Source organism: Taudactylus pleione, unplaced genomic scaffold (genome assembly GCF_031769625.1).
Source record: "Taudactylus pleione unplaced genomic scaffold, aTauple2 ptg000350l, whole genome shotgun sequence".
NCBI lineage: Eukaryota > Metazoa > Chordata > Amphibia > Anura > Myobatrachidae > Taudactylus > Taudactylus pleione.
This window is the reverse complement of record NW_028284751.1, coordinates 333,558-354,748: the sequence shown is the minus strand read 5'-3', so window position 1 is coordinate 354,748 and position 21,191 is coordinate 333,558. Positions and strand designations below refer to the sequence as shown.

The 21,191-nt window shown below is 46.8% G+C and overlaps 1 protein-coding gene and 2 pseudogenes across 13 annotated transcripts in view; 1 reads left to right on the top strand and 2 right to left on the bottom strand.

Moving 5' to 3' along the window:
* The window catches only part of TRIM9 (tripartite motif containing 9), a 122,223-nt gene extending 115,797 nt beyond the window's left edge, over nucleotides 1-6,426 (top strand). For all 13 annotated transcript variants that reach the window (XM_088444160.1, XM_088444154.1, XM_088444158.1 and 10 more), the window contains one exon: nucleotides 267-6,426. In XM_088444160.1, coding sequence (XP_088300286.1) covers nucleotides 267-332 — 66 coding nt within the window. In that variant the 3' untranslated portion in view covers nucleotides 333-6,426. The remainder of the gene's footprint in view (nucleotides 1-266) is intronic.
* A 3,003-nt stretch (nucleotides 6,427-9,429) lies between these two features.
* On the bottom strand, nucleotides 9,430-9,548 carry LOC148508703 (5S ribosomal RNA; annotated as a pseudogene).
* Nucleotides 9,549-15,852: 6,304 nt separating this feature from the next.
* Nucleotides 15,853-15,971, bottom strand: LOC148508702 (5S ribosomal RNA; annotated as a pseudogene).
* Nucleotides 15,972-21,191: the final 5,220 nt, after the last annotated feature.

Here is a 21,191-nt window from a genome sequence, read left to right as displayed (position 1 = left end):
AATTACCCATAGCGTCACTGTAAGCCACAGCAAAGGTCAATTCATCTCCTGTCCATGATACATAAGGGTTTGCTTTAGAAACAAATTGTTACTGTAATACTTACTGTCACTGTACCGAAACCTGACCTACCTAAGAAAATAACATCATTGTGCAAATCCCCTAACCCTCCTATTGATCCTACATAATCCAAGTGTATATAAGAGGTGTCAGTAAACATTATGATCAATGTGTTTATAATACCAAACCAATGTGTTCTCAATTGCAGGTGACCCTCCATACTGGTCTGCCAATCCCCGGGTTCTACACATCAAGAGCATCTTTACAGTCTTAAAAGTGCTGACATGACAGAAATGGCTTCTGTCTTTCTCCCGACATTCATCACATTGGACTCCAAAGCAGCAAATAGTGTTCCTAGGGAGAAACAAAAGCTACTGGCAGCATTCGTGTAAACCAGTGAGGAACAGAAGCTACAGGGTCTACTCACTGCAACTCTCCGAGATGTCCACACCGACCACTCCGAGGTGTCCTCCACCACACCACAGCCTCTCCTACATGTTCACACCACACCTCTCTGAGATATCTACACCTCTCCGTGATGTCCACACCACACCTCTCCGAGATATCTACACCTCTCCATGATGTCCACACCTCTTCATGATGTCCACACCATACCTCTTCGAGATATTCACACCTATTTATGATGCCCACACTACACCTCTCTATAATGTCCACAGCACTCCTCTCCATGATGTTCCCACCACATTTCCCCGTGGTGTCCACACTAAACCCTCTCAGTGACGCTCACACTAGATATCTCAATGATGTCCACACTACACCCTCTCAGTGATGTCCACACTAGATATCTCAGTGATGTCTCAATGATATCCACACTACATCTCTCAGTGACGTCCACACTACACCCTCTCAGTGACGTCCACACTACACCCTCTCAAAGATGTCCACACTAGATATCTCAATGATGTCCACACTACACCCTCTCAGTGATGTCCATACTAGATATCTCAATGGTGTCTCAAAGATGTCTCAATGATGTCCACACTACACCCTCTCAGTGACATCCACACTACACCCTCTCAAAGATGTCCACACTAGATATCTCAATGATGTCCACACTACACCCTCTCAGTGATGTCCACACTAGATATCTCAATGATGTCCACACTACACCCTCTCAGTGATGTCCACACTAGATATCTCAATGATGTCTCAAAGATGTCTCAATGATGTCCACACTACACCCTCTCAGTGACGTCCACACTACACCCTCTGTGACGTCCACACTACACCCTCTCAGTGACCTCCACACTACACCCTCTCAAAGATGTCCACACTAGATATCTCAATGATGTCCACACTACACCCTCTCAGTGATGTCCACACTAGATATCTCAATGATGTCCACACTACACCCTCTCAGTGATGTCCACACTAGATATCTCAATGATGTCTCAAAGATGTCTCAATGATGTCCACACTACACCCTCTAAGTCCACACTACACCCTCTAAGTGACGTCCACACTACACCCTCTCAGTGACGTCCACACCACAACTGTCCATGATGCCAACTCTAGTTAGCCCCTTAGGCTGGTACTAGACAGCCTAGGTCATTAATGGCTGCGTTCTTAGCATGAACTCTCTTTACCGTGTACGGTATAGACATTATTGCTGTTACCTTTGGTTTATTTGCTGCTGCTACAACTTCAAGGACCCTAAAACTGTAAACTTACCGTTGGATAATTGAAGCCAGACACCATGCGGGAAAGTACAGGCTTCTATTAACACCTCCACAGGAGACTGCAAAACCAGTTACTTCTCCTAAAATGGATTATCAACAAAGGACAACCAGCCTGGCAGATCTTTTACATTGGAATAAGAATAATTTTCTAATGATACAATGTTCTGAGTTTTGATGAAAGATCAATCATGGCTTGAATATAAATATGTTTCTTAATATTTTGTTCCCATGAAGAATATAGGGTGATGTCCCTGATCATGATACAATTGTCTTTACGGTGCTTGTTGAATTAGAAGCGGCAATGTCTTACAAATTCCTATAGATTCTTTTTCTAACGTTAGATAGGGATCTAAGCCAACATTTGTAGTCCAATCGGTGCACGTGCTCAGTCCATGGAATCTTTTTCCACAAGGCAATATGGGCAGCTGCTAAGGGCAGCTAATGATCTTGGGGTGCAAAATCTTCTACCAGTACAACTGAATGGTAAATGTACAGTTCTGTACCTAGAGGTGCCACACAGGCAATATGTCCTATTGACTTTTATAAGGTGAATAATTTTTCTATACAGCAACATAATGGTATATAATGTCCCGTTGCCTTTAATAGGACAAGTGTAGTGTAATTATATATAAGCTTTCAAACCAATAAGTTTTGTTGTGCAAACCCTTCATAGATAGTCTTAACATAAATCTAAACTCGATCCAAACACTTACATGGAGTCAGTGGTCAGAACACAATGGGCTTATTTCATGGCTGCCCGCAATCCGCGCGCAGCGGCAATGTTCATGTAGTTGATGGCACAATTGCAACTGCGCACGTGCAAAAAGTTCGGAAAACCCTACGTGCGTTACACGGTGTGTGTGATTGGGACAGACAGTACCAGAAATGGGGGGGGGCAAATTGATGGGCGGTGACTGGGAGGCGGCCTACAGTGAACGCAAAAAAAAAAAAAGTTTGTCTCATGGGCGTGTTATGTGAGTGTCGGGGGCGTGTCAGTGACAGCGGCTGCGTTCTCAGCTGCAGAGGCCATGTTTCCGACTAGAGACACTGCACCTGCTACATGGCTGGTGCAAGTGTCGACGGCGTGCGCCGATGGTGGCGTGTCAAGAATAACCAGCGGTGTTACAGCGTGCAGACGCGCTGAAAGGGGGGTGTGTCAGTGATTGAGCAGGCTGCTACACCAGGGGAAACCTAATACTAGCATTGCCGCGACTCCAGCACAAGACACGAGCGGACGCAGCAGCGTCCACCTCTGAATAAGGCCCAATGTTAGCTGCGCCCTCCGATCGTTCACACTGCTAAATGCCCAAATCACTTACCCAAGTTTATAGGTTTAGATGTAGATTACTGAGCGTTTGACAAAGACAAAAGCCAATGGATATTTTTTTAATTCCTAAATAAGTGTTTTTGGGTTTTTTTAAAGTTCTTTGCCTCCTTAAAGCACAACCTTTCCTGCTGTCGTGCAAAGTTTTACTGGTGGCCAATTGGTCTGACTGTAGTGGGCCGTACATTGCTTCCCTCCAGGGGCGGCAAAAAGAATTAGCGACCGTGCTGTGGTTTCACGACTAAAGGCGCAGTGCCAAACAGCATCGTGAAATGATGCCATTTTGTCGCACACATACATAATTATTGGATCCGCTACATGAAAAAAATATTTCCCGTACAAATAAAAAACAGACGTATAAAGGCTCCATATCGTTGATGACGACTTAGGCAACTGCTGGCTTTCTACCAACTTTACAACTACAAGTCCCAGCATGATTTCATAGCTTTCGTTGGATACTATAATCATTTGTTAATAGGCACTGGGTAGGTTTCATGTACATGGTATTGCGCGGCGGAGCAGTCTGTTTTGCAGAGGTGCAAAGTTCCCGTGGTACAACCCTTGAGTTCGCCATCCAGCGGAACGGCATTGCGCACTATTTGCAGGCTAAACTTCAACAGTAAAATGGGCCAAAATGGAATAAGGCAATTTTTTGGTGGAGTAGTTTATTTTTGTGGCTCATCTTTAGACCTGGGTTATCTCTGTGACCCAGCAACAGGGTAAGACTAGAAAAAGAGAGAAGCGTAAGGGTTTACCACTTATCTGCCAATATAGCACATTTCCAGAACTTTTCTTTCTTCTACAAGTGCACATGGTATTTAATATCGCATGCAAGCTAAGGCTGTTTCCCCAGCGTGCCAGTCTCTACAGGCTGCTAGAGTCCGATTTACAGTATATTCTAATATCACGTCCTGAATGTGAAGTAGCTGCCTGTCTGTCGGGTTGCCCAGGAGAGTAAATGGTTTCACCTTGTTGTCGCTTGTTGCAGAGGTTCCCAAACTCAGCGCCTGATTCATTAAGGATCGCTATTGAGATCGTAGCTCCATAATCGCACGCAGGTCTGCTGTAAAAATATGCTAATGATTGCTATCGCTATGCCAGCATAGAGACGCCCACTGCCTACCACTATCTCACATCCGTAATGCCTTGCAGTCCTGCGTATACATCGGTAACATCGAGTAACATCGGCCCCTCATGCACAATTACAGCAGCCCTGACTTTACTTAAAAATCGCTAATCTCGTTGCACGCAGTGAGTACTCAAGTTGCGTATGTAATCGCTATGGATAATTTATGCACGCCCATGCAACAGTGTTCAAGCGGTCAGGCACGCCTGCTTTTCTCTGACCACTCCCCCGTCACCACCACCAAAAACGCTCACCACCTGTCAATCACTCTGCGATGGTTCTGCGTGGTCTCCGCGATCGCAGTGCGATTGCAATGGTGCCTTTGTGCACTGCGATGCATGTGCAGTATGCAACAATTGCACGTCTGCGTACACTTTAGCAATAGCGATCCGTTATGAATCAGGCCCCCAGTCCACAAGGCACTCTAAAGCTAGGTACACACTATAAGACTTTCCGTCCAATCTGGCTGGTTGGAAGGGAGATCTGGTCATGTATGTGAGCAAATGACAATCGAACATTTTCTCCCAAACGCTGGAAAACTGACAAAAACTGTTGTTCGGACAAATTGGTTAAATCAAACGGATTTAACAACCATTTTTTGTCTGTTTTCCAGTGTTTGGGAACAAATGGTCGATTGCGTACCTAGCCTAAAGGTGCCTACACACTTGGCAATGTGCTCACGATCCAATATCGTGTCCGATTTCCCCTTGAACTCTCCCCAGCAGCTCCCCGGCAGTCGTGGGCACGATTTGGTCTTAAATTTGTCCAATGTGACAAACCATCTATCGTGCCTCCTAACTATTTCCAGTGCATCGTGACTGAGATCAGCAGATCCGAAGATGTGATGTACGACGAGCGGGTACGTGCATCGTGATCGTGAGTAGACACTTACGATTTGGGCATATTTTACACTATTTGTCGCCACGATGCGTCGGAATCAGGCAAAGCATGTAAAATATCGCTAAGTGTGTAGGCCCCTTAAGGGTGGCTTGAGGGCCGAGTTTGGGAAACCCTGGCTCGATGCACTGAAGTGAGAACCAAATTATAATCACTACTATTAATTATCACAGATATTGGGCCTGATTCAGCTCTGTTGTTTAATGATCGGCGCATTGCTGACTGTGATGACGGTCGCAGTGCCCCCTAAGCATGATTTTCAACCTGCGGCTATTTGGAGACAGGGCGGCGCTGCCTGCATTCCCAGGAAACGAGGGCTTGTCAGGCCCCATAATTCGGGAGTGCCAATGCCACTGTTCGCACTGGTCGTCACAGATTTACTGGCCTTGCAAGTGGGCAGGGGGTGGCCATTCTGGGTAAGCTTAGGCGTACTCAGAGGGTCAATGCCGCAAACATCACAGACGCAGGCATCGGATCTGAGATGCCGGCCGGAGGCGTCTTTTTCCCTCAGACGCCTCCAGCAGCATTAGCACATATGCACACAGCGTCCGCCACAGCTCTGGCTCAGGACCGATGTTGAGCGACAGATGCTACTCCATAATAAAAACTTAGGCTATTCCTTGAACGTCATCCACGGTCTGGACAGAGCATTAGAAGTTTGTTGTCAGAGCCTCCTGCGGCACAGTGCCCTATGTACTAAAGGAGAGCTCCCATGGAACAGTAATGCTTTAGAATGCTTCAGGCAATGCCAAAAATTACGCAAAGCGCGCCATATTCAGATAGGGTGCGGGAATTCGCTGACAATAGCTTTTGAAGCCTCCACTAGGCTTTGTCAATGCACATTAAATGCTCTTCAGGCCAGTGTGTACAAAGCCGTCCTCTGCTAATCTAGCCAGCAATACACAATTTGTAACAATGCAGTAACTATCGCTCCAGGGAGAGTCAGCAATCCCAAAATCAATGTAAATAGGTGATCTTAGCTGTTTGTGTTAAATATATATATATATGTAGAGTTTAACTTGCTAATTTATTTTAATCGGTGCTACTCAGTCCACTTACTGTGTGTTTATTAGCTAATCTTGGCTACAGAAGATCTCTGTTGCGGGACAACGTCGACGGGTTCCTTTATTTTTCTGATGAGACGCAATGGCTGGGCCATCGCGTGCTTGTTCGCCACTCGTGGTGGGTAATCATCATTACAACGCTTATTGGATTACTGGTGAGTTGTAGCGCGTAGTTGACTTGTATGTGTAGCTATCGCCCTCTGCAGACGCTGTATTAAAGACTATGAATCATGTTTGTTGTTACCAATAAATTAATTTTCGGAGGGAGCAGTTGCAGTTCTGAAGTATTTTATTTGCTATTGGCTAAAGATTAAATGCGTGGCTAGCGTCAGAGGTCGCCATCCAACATTGGCCCAAATATGGAGCTTGCACAAGGGTCCGATCATAACCCAAGGGAACATACAACCTCCCCTGGGGTGTGTGCCTAGTACTTCCAAAGCATTAGGCCACCCCCCAACCCACCTCCCCTAAAAATAGCATTGAATAGCGCACAGCGGTAGTAGGTGCATGCAACACCCACTCGTCACAGCGAGAGTGGAATTATCTCTCCAGCCAGGATTATTAGGAGGCCCGTAACAGGTTTAAAGCCAGAATCCATTGGAGACTGACTAACAGGTGCGGTATCCGTCCTTCATGTGTGTAATTTTATTTACACCTAGAGGAGACGAAATAGGACTCTTAGACGATTCAGGACTCTTAGACGATTCAGGACTCTTAGACGATTCAGGATTTTTACCATATCCTGAATTTATATATTTTTAATAAAATATGGAATTTGTATCTGTAAGCCAGGATGTCAGGACTGTATTAAAGTGCATTTCAGAGGTTGCCCTTAGCCATGTAAAAGACCCCTATTATATATTCAAGGATGTCTGAAAATAATTATGTAATAGCTTTCTAGATTGTTTGGGTTACGTAAAAAGTACTTGGGGGGAAGAATAATAGAATACAGTTTGCTCTTATGCAAGTATGCTTTTTAGATATACATAATCTTTATAAGGAAACTTGCGGTTAGTGTTTTATACCTGAGTTAGGATAAACGGCATTTGTGTATTTGGGGAGTTTTTTTCTGAGGAACATTTCGGGGTAAATTTACTAAGAATCGAGTCTGATTGAGATTTTTATTTTTTCAACTCGATTAGCATCGCGGAAACTCGAGTGATTTGAGGTTCCTGAAACTCAAAAGTTTGAGTTTAGCTGAGAGTGAGATGGCCGATGGTGAAACAGATCGAGATATCTCCCCCGAGTAGCAAGTTTTGAAGGAGATTACTCAGCCGAGATTGCAGTGTTTTCTCTCTGCCTAACTCTCCCGAGCTAGCAGCCTGCACATATTAGTGAGCTATGTGAAGGCTGCTTGTGTGTTGTAGCTGTAAAAAATGGGTTAAAATGTTGTTAAAAAAAATGTCTTACGGTCCCCCCTAAAAAGCATAATCAGCCCTGGACTGCTCAGCCATTCCTGGTTCCAAAAATTACGTGAGACAAAATGAGTAGGGTTCCACCCTAATTTAGCAACCAGCACCTGGCTGCAGGGCCAGTGCTGGTTTTAAATATAGGGGGGAAAAATTGCGTAGGGGTCCCCCTATATTTAAAACCAGCACCAGACCCAAACCGACCGGGTGTAATACCACAGCCAGGAGACCCTATTACCAGGTCTGCAGGGCCAAAGCATTAACACCCCAAGCCGGTCAGCCCAAGCCGGGGATCTCAGGGGAGGTGGGGACCCCGCAAGAAGGGATCCCCCTCTCCCGAAACCCCAGACTTGGGCTGAAGCCCAGGGCTCTTCCCCGCACCCCTGGGCTGTGGGTACGGGGGTAATAATGTTGAAAACTATTGTAATTTACAGTGGAACTACAGGTGCCAGCATGCCTGCCCTTTGGCACTTGTGGAACTACAAGTGCAAGCAGTTGGCCGGCACCCGTACCTCCACTGTAAAAAAACAGTTAAAAAAAACACAGTACACACACACCATATACAGTAAAACTTTATTACACACCTACCTACCTCACTCACACATACTTACCTGCTGCCAGCTGGTCTGTCCCCTTGTCCCCGTAGAATCCAGATACGGAACCTGATCCAGATACTTACATTAGTGGTGACCACATACACCGCTACCCGCTAACTATAGAGTGGCCGCTGATTGGCTCCTGACTCACTGACAAGCCCACGTGGGAACTGTCAGGAGCCGGAGCCAATCAGCAGCCGCTCTACAGTTAGCAGCCGCTGATTGGCTGCTGGCTCCTGACAGTTTACACTGATCAAACAAAAAAGGAAAGAAGAAAACACTCTTACGACTAATGTCAAATAGAAAAAATAGTCTTAAATTATCTTGAAAATATTATGTACACCACATAAAGCACAAATGTTATACCCCTTTTCCACCTAAATTCCGGGTCTGACCCGGAGTTGGAACAAAGTTCCTATCCAGATCAGACCCGGAATTTTGCCGGCGCCGACTCGGGATATTCCCGAGTCAGCGCCGCTCACACCGCAGTCGGGTCTGCATAGACCCGGCTTTTGCAGCGTGAAAGTGGTCGCTTGGAGATGACGCCATCTCCAAGCACCACTGAAGCCGGACCAATCGGTCGGCTAGCAGCGCACTCCAGGTCATCGTGACCCGGAGTGCGCTGTTCTCACAGCAGGGTTTCACGGGCTACGCCCGTGTTAAACCCTGCTAGTTACCTGGGTTGGATTGCCGGGTCACTCGACCCAGTGATCCAACCCTCTCCCCTTTTACACCAGGGAGCTGCCCGGGTTAACCCTTCAAAAACCCGGGTTTTAGCTCCGGTGTAAAAGAGGTATAATATAAACATGGTATGTGAGTCATGAAAGGAGGAGGGTTCAATACTAAGACATGGTTTAGTGGGTATTCACACAAAATTTATAGATATAAAATTTAACCTTTAATAAGTATTATATTAAAATTAATGAATATCCCTACATTAAGCAAAATTATGTAACATGGTAAGAGAGTAAGTCAAACATACACATATATATATACTGTATGTGTATCTCTCTCCAACCAGGAATAGGGGTGAAAATACTAGAAGGCAAACAGTCCCCCACAACAACCGTGATGGTATTTATATAATAACAATACCATCTGTATATGGGTGGATTATGGCCCTATTGTCATGGTCATATGTCCAATAAAGTATACCGGAATGTGATAATGCTTGCTGGTATATAACCAAAATAATGATACTGGGTTAACACTCTGCTGTGTTACCAATCTGTCCCAATCCATCTCCAATATTAGTAACCTACAGCACCTGGTATTCCCAAGTGGTCTCCCATCCAGCTACTGACCAGGCTCATTACTGCATAGCTTCCAAGATCAGACGAGATTGGGCATATCCAGTAAGGTATGATTGTAGGTAATTAGCCGATTGTGAGGTGTGAATGCCCAGGTATACACAATGCAGAAGTGATTGTAGGACTAACTCGACAGAGAAGTCCACTTTATTAAATAATACACAGTATCAATAAATAGTCTAGCGTACTTTATTTGTTTTGTTAAAAACAACTTAATATACACATATATGACATCACAGCACAGTCAAGCAAATTATTCTGACTGGTTGCAAATAAAATCCTGTAGATGGACTATAAGTACGATAATTTTGCTTAATGTAGGGATATTCATTAATTTTAATATAATACTTATTAAAGGTTTAATTTTATATCTATACATTTTGTGTGAATACCCAGTAAACCATGTCTTAGTATTGAACCCTCCTTCTTTCACGACTCACATACCATGTTTATATAACATTAGTGCTTTATGTGGTGTACTTAATATTTTCAAGATGATTTAAGACTATGGCCCTCATTCAGAGCCGTACGCTCTGAGCAGAGCGCACGCTCTGAATGAGGGCCGGGCTCCATGAAAATGGAGCGTCCTCCTGGACGCTCGTATAGCTGTGGGTCACCACCCACAGGCTATACGAGCGTGCATTGTGATGGCCGCGACCATCGCGACCATCGAAATTGCGAGCCGGAGCCTGCGGTTGAGATTTTCAACCGCAAGCTCCGGAGTGATTTTGGCTCTATCAGAGCCAAAATCACTCCCACTGACATCACTAGTGATGTCAGTGGGCCGGCTTCTGACGGGAGGCGTTCCCGTGGGAACGCCCCCGTCAGGGAGGCACGCCCCCGACACGCCCACCAAAGGGGGCGTGCTGTCAATCAACATTGACAGCACGCCCCCTTTGATCGGACACAACGAGCGAAGGACTTTCCTTCGCTCGTCGCGTCTGGCGCATGCGCACGACGGAGCTCCCTCCGTCGTGCGCATGCTCAGTCCATAACATCGACCCACTTGCGAGCGGACAGCCGCTCGCGAGTGGGTCTGAATCAGGCCCTATGTTTTCTATTTGACATTAGTCGTAACGGTGCCCCAGCAACTAGCCTTTTCTGTTTTCTTCTTTCCTTTTTTGTTTGAATCTATGTATTCATTGATACAGTAGTCATTGATACAGAATAGTATCCAGACTATTTAGTTCTGTGCGGAATCAACTTTTCTTCTTTTGTAAGTTTACACTGATCAGTCAGGAGCCGGTTATCCTTCTTTTTTGGGGGGGAGGGACGGGCCGACCCTATGTATTTTTTTTTTTATAATTTAACCCTTTTATACTATATACAGGCAGAAACATATATGGATCACAGTGATCTGTGTATGTTTCTGCCAAACTCGCAGCTCACAGGCAGGTGAATTGATTTACAGGAGTGTTGTCCGTTCATGAGAGTTTCTAAACTCTCCTCTTGGTAAATTCCCGAATTCTATCTTCCCTAGTGAAAAGTTACTGCAGTTTAGCCGATGGTGAAGTGAAGAGAGGGCCTGATTCAGACCCGCTCGCAAGCGGGTCGGTGGTGGCCCAGTGCGCACGCGCGAGCCCCGGAGCGAGCATGAGAATGCCTGCCATTTGGGGGCGGCCCCACTGGCATCACCAGTGATGTCAGTGGGAGAGCTTCCGGCTCTATTAGAGCCAGAAGCTCTCTGGGGCTTGCGGCCACGAGACCCTACCACAAGGTCTTCACCATCGCGACCGTCATCCTGGCCGCTCGCAATAGCTGTGGGTGGTCACCCACAGCTATGCGGGCGGCCAGGAGGCCGCTCCAAAAAAAAAAAACGCCCTGATTCAGAGCAAGCGCTCTTTCAGAGCGTCTGGCTCTGAATCAGGGCCAGAGTTTGCTAACTCAACAGTATTTTCCTGTAGCAAAGGAGATTTCTCTCCTGAGTTTGTCATTAGTAAATTTGCGAGTGGAAAAAAATGCCCAAACTCTCCAGAGAATGCTAACTCTCCCAAAGTCGATTCTTAGTAAATTTACCCCTTAGATGCAGTTTACTAGTGGTTTGAAAGTAGATTTTATCCACCAATTACCTAGACATAATACACTTGTTTATTCCAGTATCCTGTAAGGCAAACTCTGTTTCTCTGGCTACTGTAGAACTGAAAATTCCAGCATACCCTGAGGCCAGTCAGAGGCTATAAAATACCTCAATAGAACTAGACGGTCTAATGATGAAAAACTACCTGCCAACATTTTCAAATGCAGAGTCAGGACACATTAAGGCTCTGTCATAATCTGGCCAAACCACTCCCAAATTCAATCACCCACACCCACATTATTCCCACCAGGCCGTGCCCATTTCTGACTGTGATATTAGGGACACTGCTGCCACATTAAGGACTGTTTGGAGCAGTGACGTGCGGTGAGGTCAATGGCCGGGGAGACACACATGGAGATGGGTCCGAGTACTGGGAGCCTGTCTCACCCCCTACCCACTGTAACTGTCACCTCACTAAACTTTAGTGTCCATTGATTCCCCTACCTGCATCACTGTGTCTTCTTTTGCTGCTGCTGACTGAGCTCAGATCTCTAAACACTGCAGTGCACTTCCTGATTACATGACACATCCAAGGTGTCCATCAGTGCTCAAGCATGCCTCCGATACTCAGAGGCATGCCTCTATTAGCTCTCTTCTGTGCTGCTTACTGCCTGTGTGTGGCCCCACCCCCAGCTCTGCAAGCAGTGTCTGACTATACAGAAGCGAGGCTGAGCTGTTGCTGCCTCATCTCCCTGCAGTCCCAGGGAGCTCCATAAAGCTGGTGAGTGTTAACTTTAAAAATGATTCCAGTGTGCTCACGTGGTACTGAGAGGGCATATCGTAGATTCCAGTGTGCTCACGTGGTACTGAGAGGGCATATAGTAGATTCCAGTGTGCTCACGTGGTACTGAGAGGGCATATCGTAGATTCCAGTGTGCTCACGTGGTACTGAGAGGGCATATCGTAGATTCCAGTGTGCTCACGTGGTACTGAGAGGGCATATCGTAGATTCCAGTGTGGTCACGTGGTACTGAGAGGGCATATCGTAGATTCCAGTGTGCTCACGTGGTACTGAGAGGGCATATCGTAGATTCCAGTGTGGTCACGTGATACTGAAAGAGCATATCGTAGATTCCAGTGTGGTCACGTGGTACTGAGAGGGCATATCATAGATTTTTACTTACCTGAATCCAGGGACCGGTGATCGGGCCTCCGGTGATGGCTCCTCTCCGGTCAGCTGGTCTCCCATAGTGCACTGCGGCCTGGTCATCAGGTGAAAAATACCGCGACTAGAGTGCGGATGGGATCCGCAGGGACAGAGCTTTATCACAAGTACTCAAGTTGCGTATGTAATCGCTATGGATAATTTATGCACGCCCATGCAACAGTGTTCAAGCGGTCAGGCACGCCTGCTTTTCTCTGACCACTCCCCCGTCACCACCACCAAAAACGCTCACCACCTGTCAATCACTCTGCGATGGTTCTGCGTGGTCTCCGCGATCGCAGTGCGATTGCAATGGTGCCTTTGTGCACTGCGATGCATGTGCAGTATGCAACAATTGCACGTCTGCGTACACTTTAGCAATAGCGATCCGTTATGAATCAGGCCCCCAGTCCACAAGGCACTCTAAAGCTAGGTACACACTATAAGACTTTCCGTCCAATCTGGCTGGTTGGAAGGGAGATCTGGTCATGTATGTGAGCAAATGACAATCGAACATTTTCTCCCAAACGCTGGAAAACTGACAAAAACTGTTGTTCGGACAAATTGGTTAAATCAAACGGATTTAACAACCATTTTTTGTCTGTTTTCCAGTGTTTGGGAACAAATGGTCGATTGCGTACCTAGCCTAAAGGTGCCTACACACTTGGCAATGTGCTCACGATCCAATATCGTGTCCGATTTCCCCTTGAACTCTCCCCAGCAGCTCCCCGGCAGTCGTGGGCACGATTTGGTCTTAAATTTGTCCAATGTGACAAACCATCTATCGTGCCTCCTAACTATTTCCAGTGCATCGTGACTGAGATCAGCAGATCCGAAGATGTGATGTACGACGAGCGGGTACGTGCATCGTGATCGTGAGTAGACACTTACGATTTGGGCATATTTTACACTATTTGTCGCCACGATGCGTCGGAATCAGGCAAAGCATGTAAAATATCGCTAAGTGTGTAGGCCCCTTAAGGGTGGCTTGAGGGCCGAGTTTGGGAAACCCTGGCTCGATGCACTGAAGTGAGAACCAAATTATAATCACTACTATTAATTATCACAGATATTGGGCCTGATTCAGCTCTGTTGTTTAATGATCGGCGCATTGCTGACTGTGATGACGGTCGCAGTGCCCCCTAAGCATGATTTTCAACCTGCGGCTATTTGGAGACAGGGCGGCGCTGCCTGCATTCCCAGCAAACGAGGGCTTGTCAGGCCCCATAATTCGGGAGTGCCAATGCCACTGTTCGCACTGGTCGTCACAGATTTACTGGCCTTGCAAGTGGGCAGGGGGTGGCCATTCTGGGTAAGCTTAGGCGTACTCAGAGGGTCAATGCCGCAAACATCACAGACGCAGGCATCGGATCTGAGATGCCGGCCGGAGGCGTCTTTTTCCCTCAGACGCCTCCAGCAGCATTAGCACATATGCACACAGCGTCCGCCACAGCTCTGGCTCAGGACCGATGTTGAGCGACAGATGCTACTCCATAATAAAAACTTAGGCTATTCCTTGAACGTCATCCACGGTCTGGACAGAGCATTAGAAGTTTGTTGTCAGAGCCTCCTGCGGCACAGTGCCCTATGTACTAAAGGAGAGCTCCCATGGAACAGTAATGCTTTAGAATGCTTCAGGCAATGCCAAAAATTACGCAAAGCGCGCCATATTCAGATAGGGTGCGGGAATTCGCTGACAATAGCTTTTGAAGCCTCCACTAGGCTTTGTCAATGCACATTAAATGCTCTTCAGGCCAGTGTGTACAAAGCCGTCCTCTGCTAATCTAGCCAGCAATACACAATTTGTAACAATGCAGTAACTATCGCTCCAGGGAGAGTCAGCAATCCCAAAATCAATGTAAATAGGTGATCTTAGCTGTTTGTGTTAAATATATATATATATGTAGAGTTTAACTTGCTAATTTATTTTAATCGGTGCTACTCAGTCCACTTACTGTGTGTTTATTAGCTAATCTTGGCTACAGAAGATCTCTGTTGCGGGACAACGTCGACGGGTTCCTTTATTTTTCTGATGAGACGCAATGGCTGGGCCATCGCGTGCTTGTTCGCCACTCGTGGTGGGTAATCATCATTACAACGCTTATTGGATTACTGGTGAGTTGTAGCGCGTAGTTGACTTGTATGTGTAGCAAAAAAGGAAAGAAGAAAACACTCTTACGACTAATGTCAAATAGAAAAAATAGTCTTAAATTATCTTGAAAATATTATGTACACCACATAAAGCACAAATGTTATACCCCTTTTCCACCTAAATTCCGGGTCTGACCCGGAGTTGGAACAAAGTTCCTATCCAGATCAGACCCGGAATTTTGCCGGCGCCGACTCGGGATATTCCCGAGTCAGCGCCGCTCACACCGCAGTCGGGTCTGCATAGACCCGGCTTTTGCAGCGTGAAAGTGGTCGCTTGGAGATGACGCCATCTCCAAGCACCACTGAAGCCGGACCAATCGGTCGGCTAGCAGCGCACTCCAGGTCATCGTGACCCGGAGTGCGCTGTTCTCACAGCAGGATTTCACGGGCTACGCCCGTGTTAAACCCTGCTAGTTACCTGGGTTGGATTGCCGGGTCACTCGACCCAGTGATCCAACCCTCTCCCCTTTTACACCAGGGAGCTGCCCGGGTTAACCCTTCAAAAACCCGGGTTTTAGCTCCGGTGTAAAAGAGGTATAATATAAACATGGTATGTGAGTCATGAAAGGAGGAGGGTTCAATACTAAGACATGGTTTAGTGGGTATTCACACAAAATTTATAGATATAAAATTTAACCTTTAATAAGTATTATATTAAAATTAATGAATATCCCTACATTAAGCAAAATTATGTAACATGGTAAGAGAGTAAGTCAAACATACACATATATATATACTGTATGTGTATCTCTCTCCAACCAGGAATAGGGGTGAAAATACTAGAAGGCAAACAGTCCCCCACAACAACCGTGATGGTATTTATATAATAACAATACCATCTGTATATGGGTGGATTATGGCCCTATTGTCATGGTCATATGTCCAATAAAGTATACCGGAATGTGATAATGCTTGCTGGTATATAACCAAAATAATGATACTGGGTTAACACTCTGCTGTGTTACCAATCTGTCCCAATCCATCTCCAATATTAGTAACCTACAGCACCTGGTATTCCCAAGTGGTCTCCCATCCAGCTACTGACCAGGCTCATTACTGCATAGCTTCCAAGATCAGACGAGATTGGGCATATCCAGTAAGGTATGATTGTAGGTAATTAGCCGATTGTGAGGTGTGAATGCCCAGGTATACACAATGCAGAAGTGATTGTAGGACTAACTCGACAGAGAAGTCCACTTTATTAAATAATACACAGTATCAATAAATAGTCTAGCGTACTTTATTTGTTTTGTTAAAAACAACTTAATATACACATATATGACATCACAGCACAGTCAAGCAAATTATTCTGACTGGTTGCAAATAAAATCCTGTAGATGGACTATAAGTACGATAATTTTGCTTAATGTAGGGATATTCATTAATTTTAATATAATACTTATTAAAGGTTTAATTTTATATCTATACATTTTGTGTGAATACCCAGTAAACCATGTCTTAGTATTGAACCCTCCTTCTTTCACGACTCACATACCATGTTTATATAACATTAGTGCTTTATGTGGTGTACTTAATATTTTCAAGATGATTTAAGACTATGGCCCTCATTCAGAGCCGTACGCTCTGAGCAGAGCGCACGCTCTGAATGAGGGCCGGGCTCCATGAAAATGGAGCGTCCTCCTGGACGCTCGTATAGCTGTGGGTCACCACCCACAGGCTATACGAGCGTGCATTGTGATGGCCGCGACCATCGCGACCATCGAAATTGCGAGCCGGAGCCTGCGGTTGAGATTTTCAACCGCAAGCTCCGGAGTGATTTTGGCTCTATCAAAGCCAAAATCACTCCCACTGACATCACTAGTGATGTCAGTGGGCCGGCTTCTGACGGGAGGCGTTCCCGTGGGAACGCCCCCGTCAGGGAGGCACGCCCCCGACACGCCCACCAAAGGGGGCGTGCTGTCAATCAACATTGACAGCACGCCCCCTTTGATCGGACACAACGAGCGAAGGACTTTCCTTCGCTCGTCGCGTCTGGCGCATGCGCACGACGGAGCTCCCTCCGTCGTGCGCATGCTCAGTCCATAACATCGACCCACTTGCGAGCGGACAGCCGCTCGCGAGTGGGTCTGAATCAGGCCCTATGTTTTCTATTTGACATTAGTCGTAACGGTGCCCCAGCAACTAGCCTTTTCTGTTTTCTTCTTTCCTTTTTTGTTTGAATCTATGTATTCATTGATACAGTAGTCATTGATACAGAATAGTATCCAGACTATTTAGTTCTGTGCGGAATCAACTTTTCTTCTTTTGTAAGTTTACACTGATCAGTCAGGAGCCGGTTATCCTTCTTTTTTGGGGGGGAGGGACGGGCCGACCCTATGTATTTTTTTTTTTATAATTTAACCCTTTTATACTATATACAGGCAGAAACATATATGGATCACAGTGATCTGTGTATGTTTCTGCCAAACTCGCAGCTCACAGGCAGGTGAATTGATTTACAGGAGTGTTGTCCGTTCATGAGAGTTTCTAAACTCTCCTCTTGGTAAATTCCCGAATTCTATCTTCCCTAGTGAAAAGTTACTGCAGTTTAGCCAATGGTGAAGTGAAGAGAGGGCCTGATTCAGACCCGCTCGCAAGCGGGTCGGTGGTGGCCCAGTGCGCACGCGCGAGCCCCGGAGCGAGCATGAGAATGCCTGCCATTTGGGGGCGGCCCCACTGGCATCACCAGTGATGTCAGTGGGAGAGCTTCCGGCTCTATTAGAGCCAGAAGCTCTCTGGGGCTTGCGGCCACGAGACCCTACCACAAGGTCTTCACCATCGCGACCGTCATCCTGGCCGCTCGCAATAGCTGTGGGTGGTCACCCACAGCTATGCGGGCGGCCAGGAGGCCGCTCCAAAAAAAAAAAACGCCCTGATTCAGAGCAAGCGCTCTTTCAGAGCGTCTGGCTCTGAATCAGGGCCAGAGTTTGCTAACTCAACAGTATTTTCCTGTAGCAAAGGAGATTTCTCTCCTGAGTTTGTCATTAGTAAATTTGCGAGTGGAAAAAAATGCCCAAACTCTCCAGAGAATGCTAACTCTCCCAAAGTCGATTCTTAGTAAATTTACCCCTTAGATGCAGTTTACTAGTGGTTTGAAAGTAGATTTTATCCACCAATTACCTAGACATAATACACTTGTTTATTCCAGTATCCTGTAAGGCAAACTCTGTTTCTCTGGCTACTGTAGAACTGAAAATTCCAGCATACCCTGAGGCCAGTCAGAGGCTATAAAATACCTCAATAGAACTAGACGGTCTAATGATGAAAAACTACCTGCCAACATTTTCAAATGCAGAGTCAGGACACATTAAGGCTCTGTCATAATCTGGCCAAACCACTCCCAAATTCAATCACCCACACCCACATTATTCCCACCAGGCCGTGCCCATTTCTGACTGTGATATTAGGGACACTGCTGCCACATTAAGGACTGTTTGGAGCAGTGACGTGCGGTGAGGTCAATGGCCGGGGAGACACACATGGAGATGGGTCCGAGTACTGGGAGCCTGTCTCACCCCCTACCCACTGTAACTGTCACCTCACTAAACTTTAGTGTCCATTGATTCCCCTACCTGCATCACTGTGTCTTCTTTTGCTGCTGCTGACTGAGCTCAGATCTCTAAACACTGCAGTGCACTTCCTGATTACATGACACATCCAAGGTGTCCATCAGTGCTCAAGCATGCCTCCGATACTCAGAGGCATGCCTCTATTAGCTCTCTTCTGTGCTGCTTACTGCCTGTGTGTGGCCCCACCCCCAGCTCTGCAAGCAGTGTCTGACTATACAGAAGCGAGGCTGAGCTGTTGCTGCCTCATCTCCCTGCAGTCCCAGGGAGCTCCATAAAGCTGGTGAGTGTTAACTTTAAAAATGATTCCAGTGTGCTCACGTGGTACTGAGAGGGCATATCGTAGATTCCAGTGTGCTCACGTGGTACTGAGAGGGCATATCGTAGATTCCAGTGTGCTCACGTGGTACTGAGAGGGCATATCGTAGATTCCAGTGTGCTCACGTGGTACTGAGAGGGCATATCGTAGATTCCAGTGTGCTCACGTGGTACTGAGAGGGCATATCGTAGATTCCAGTGTGGTCACGTGGTACTGAGAGGGCATATCGTAGATTCCAGTGTGCTCACGTGGTACTGAGAGGGCATATCGTAGATTCCAGTGTGGTCACGTGATACTGAAAGAGCATATCGTAGATTCCAGTGTGGTCACGTGGTACTGAGAGGGCATATCATAGATTTTTACTTACCTGAATCCAGGGACCGGTGATCGGGCCTCCGGTGATGGCTCCTCTCCGGTCAGCTGGTCTCCCATAGTGCACTGCGGCCTGGTCATCAGGTGAAAAATACCGCGACTAGAGTGCGGATGGGATCCGCAGGGACAGAGCTTTATCACAAGCTCTGTCCCTGCAAGGGATTTATAGTAAATCCCTGTGATATTACCTGAATTCGCAATGCGAATTCACTCGGTAATATCACACTACAATCCGCACTCAATATGCGGATTGTAGTAAATAGAGCCAAGCCTGCACAGATCTCACTGATCTGTGCATACTTCTGCTATATACTCTGCTGCTCAGGCTAAACTTACTAGCCTGAAGCAGGTCTATTATTTTGTGTTTTTGTTTACCTAGTTTTGTGTGATTTCTAAACTTGCACCCTATTGCGTTGAGGGAATTAGTCTGTAATTGAAATGTATCCAAAGAGCAAAAAGTACGCCAATCCACCATTCCTTATTATTATATATGAAGGGCTGTATTACTGAGCTGACTCACAGGAAATAGCTGTAGTGTTTGCACATGATTACGTATGTTAGGAGAGTGAAGCTTTCCGCTGAAGTTAGTGGATTCATAAACAGTTGTGGGCTTAGCGGTGTCACTGCAGCTCAAGTGACTGCGATCTCAGGGCCTGATTCAACCCAGGACGGAATTGCAAAGCCGCACACAACCAGCTTGCAATTCCAGCCTTGCTCTTATGGTAATGTAGAAGGAGGCGTCATGCCTCCTGCATGCGTTAATAAATCAGAGTTGCATCCTCAGACGCAGCATCCAGTCATCTGCGTGATCCTTGGCCAGCTGAGCAACCATGGGGTCACGCAGGCAGGCCAGCGCAGTTCAGGAAATCTCCATCAGCCGACGTAGATCCTGGCCTCTTCCCTTCCCACCAAAGGCAGCCACATGCCTTCGTATTGGGAAACGGTGGCCGTCGCCTCCCTGCCCTGAAAGCAGCAGCAGACCATTGGGAATCTGTGATCAGCAGCGCACGTTCAGCAACCCAGGAGCAGCACACACTTCCCTACTTTTTGGATCTCCTGGAGGAGTGTGACCGCACAATCTGAATCCATCATGGCCCCCCTCCCCCCACTCACATCACTAGATAGCAGGGTCTGGGAGGGTGACCTGCTCTTCCGGGTGCCTGTGGGGACTTTATGAAATCTGGAGTGTCCAAGAATAGGCAAACATGCATCGATGAGGACTTTGGGATGGGCTTCAGCTCAGGGGTGTATCTAGTGGTTCAAGCGCCCCTGGCAAAGTATGGGACTGGCACTCCCCCCCTGTTGGCAGTTGGTATACAGACACCGTGGTTACTGTACGGCCCTCCGCCCTCTCTCGTTCCCCACCCCTCCTCTCTCGTTGTCTAGTGCTGATGCTTCTGACAGAGATCGAAACAGCAAAGACTGTTGACAGACAGAACTGGCCGTGGGTGGCACTGCCAGGTGGCGCTGACACCCCCCCACCACTGGCCGGCGCCCCTGGCGAGTGCCATCCTGGCCAATAGGAAGATACGCCCCTGCTTCAGCTGTCTGTAATGAATGGAAGAGTTAATACTTTATAACAGATTCAGGGCGCCATTTATTAATGAAGGTAAACACCAGCGCCATTTTTCGTTTAGTATCACTGTGATATAAAAGAAAAAGCCACTGGTATTTACCAATACTTACCCCTCCAGCGAGGTCCAGCGAAGTCCTGCTCGAGGGTGATGTCCTCCAATCGGCTGCTGGCAGCCTAACGCTGCCAGCGACGAGCTCCTGTGCAATGCGTATGCGCGACAGTCAGTCTTCGTTGAAGCCAGAAAGGCAGCGCAGGGTCTCCATTGCCACCAGTGGGGACCGCATTGCTCTTCACATCTGGCGAGAACGATACTGTGACAAATAGTGGTCATCTTAAATAACCGCTGTTTGTTAAATCCAGCGCTAATGGGGTTATGCTTCGTTATTAAATGAGGCCCTCAGTGGAATGTCAGGGTAACACAAAACAATGAGTTTGACCATCATGGTAACTTTAGGGCTCTTTGAAATAGCTTCTATTGTAACCCCTAAGAGATGAACATTTC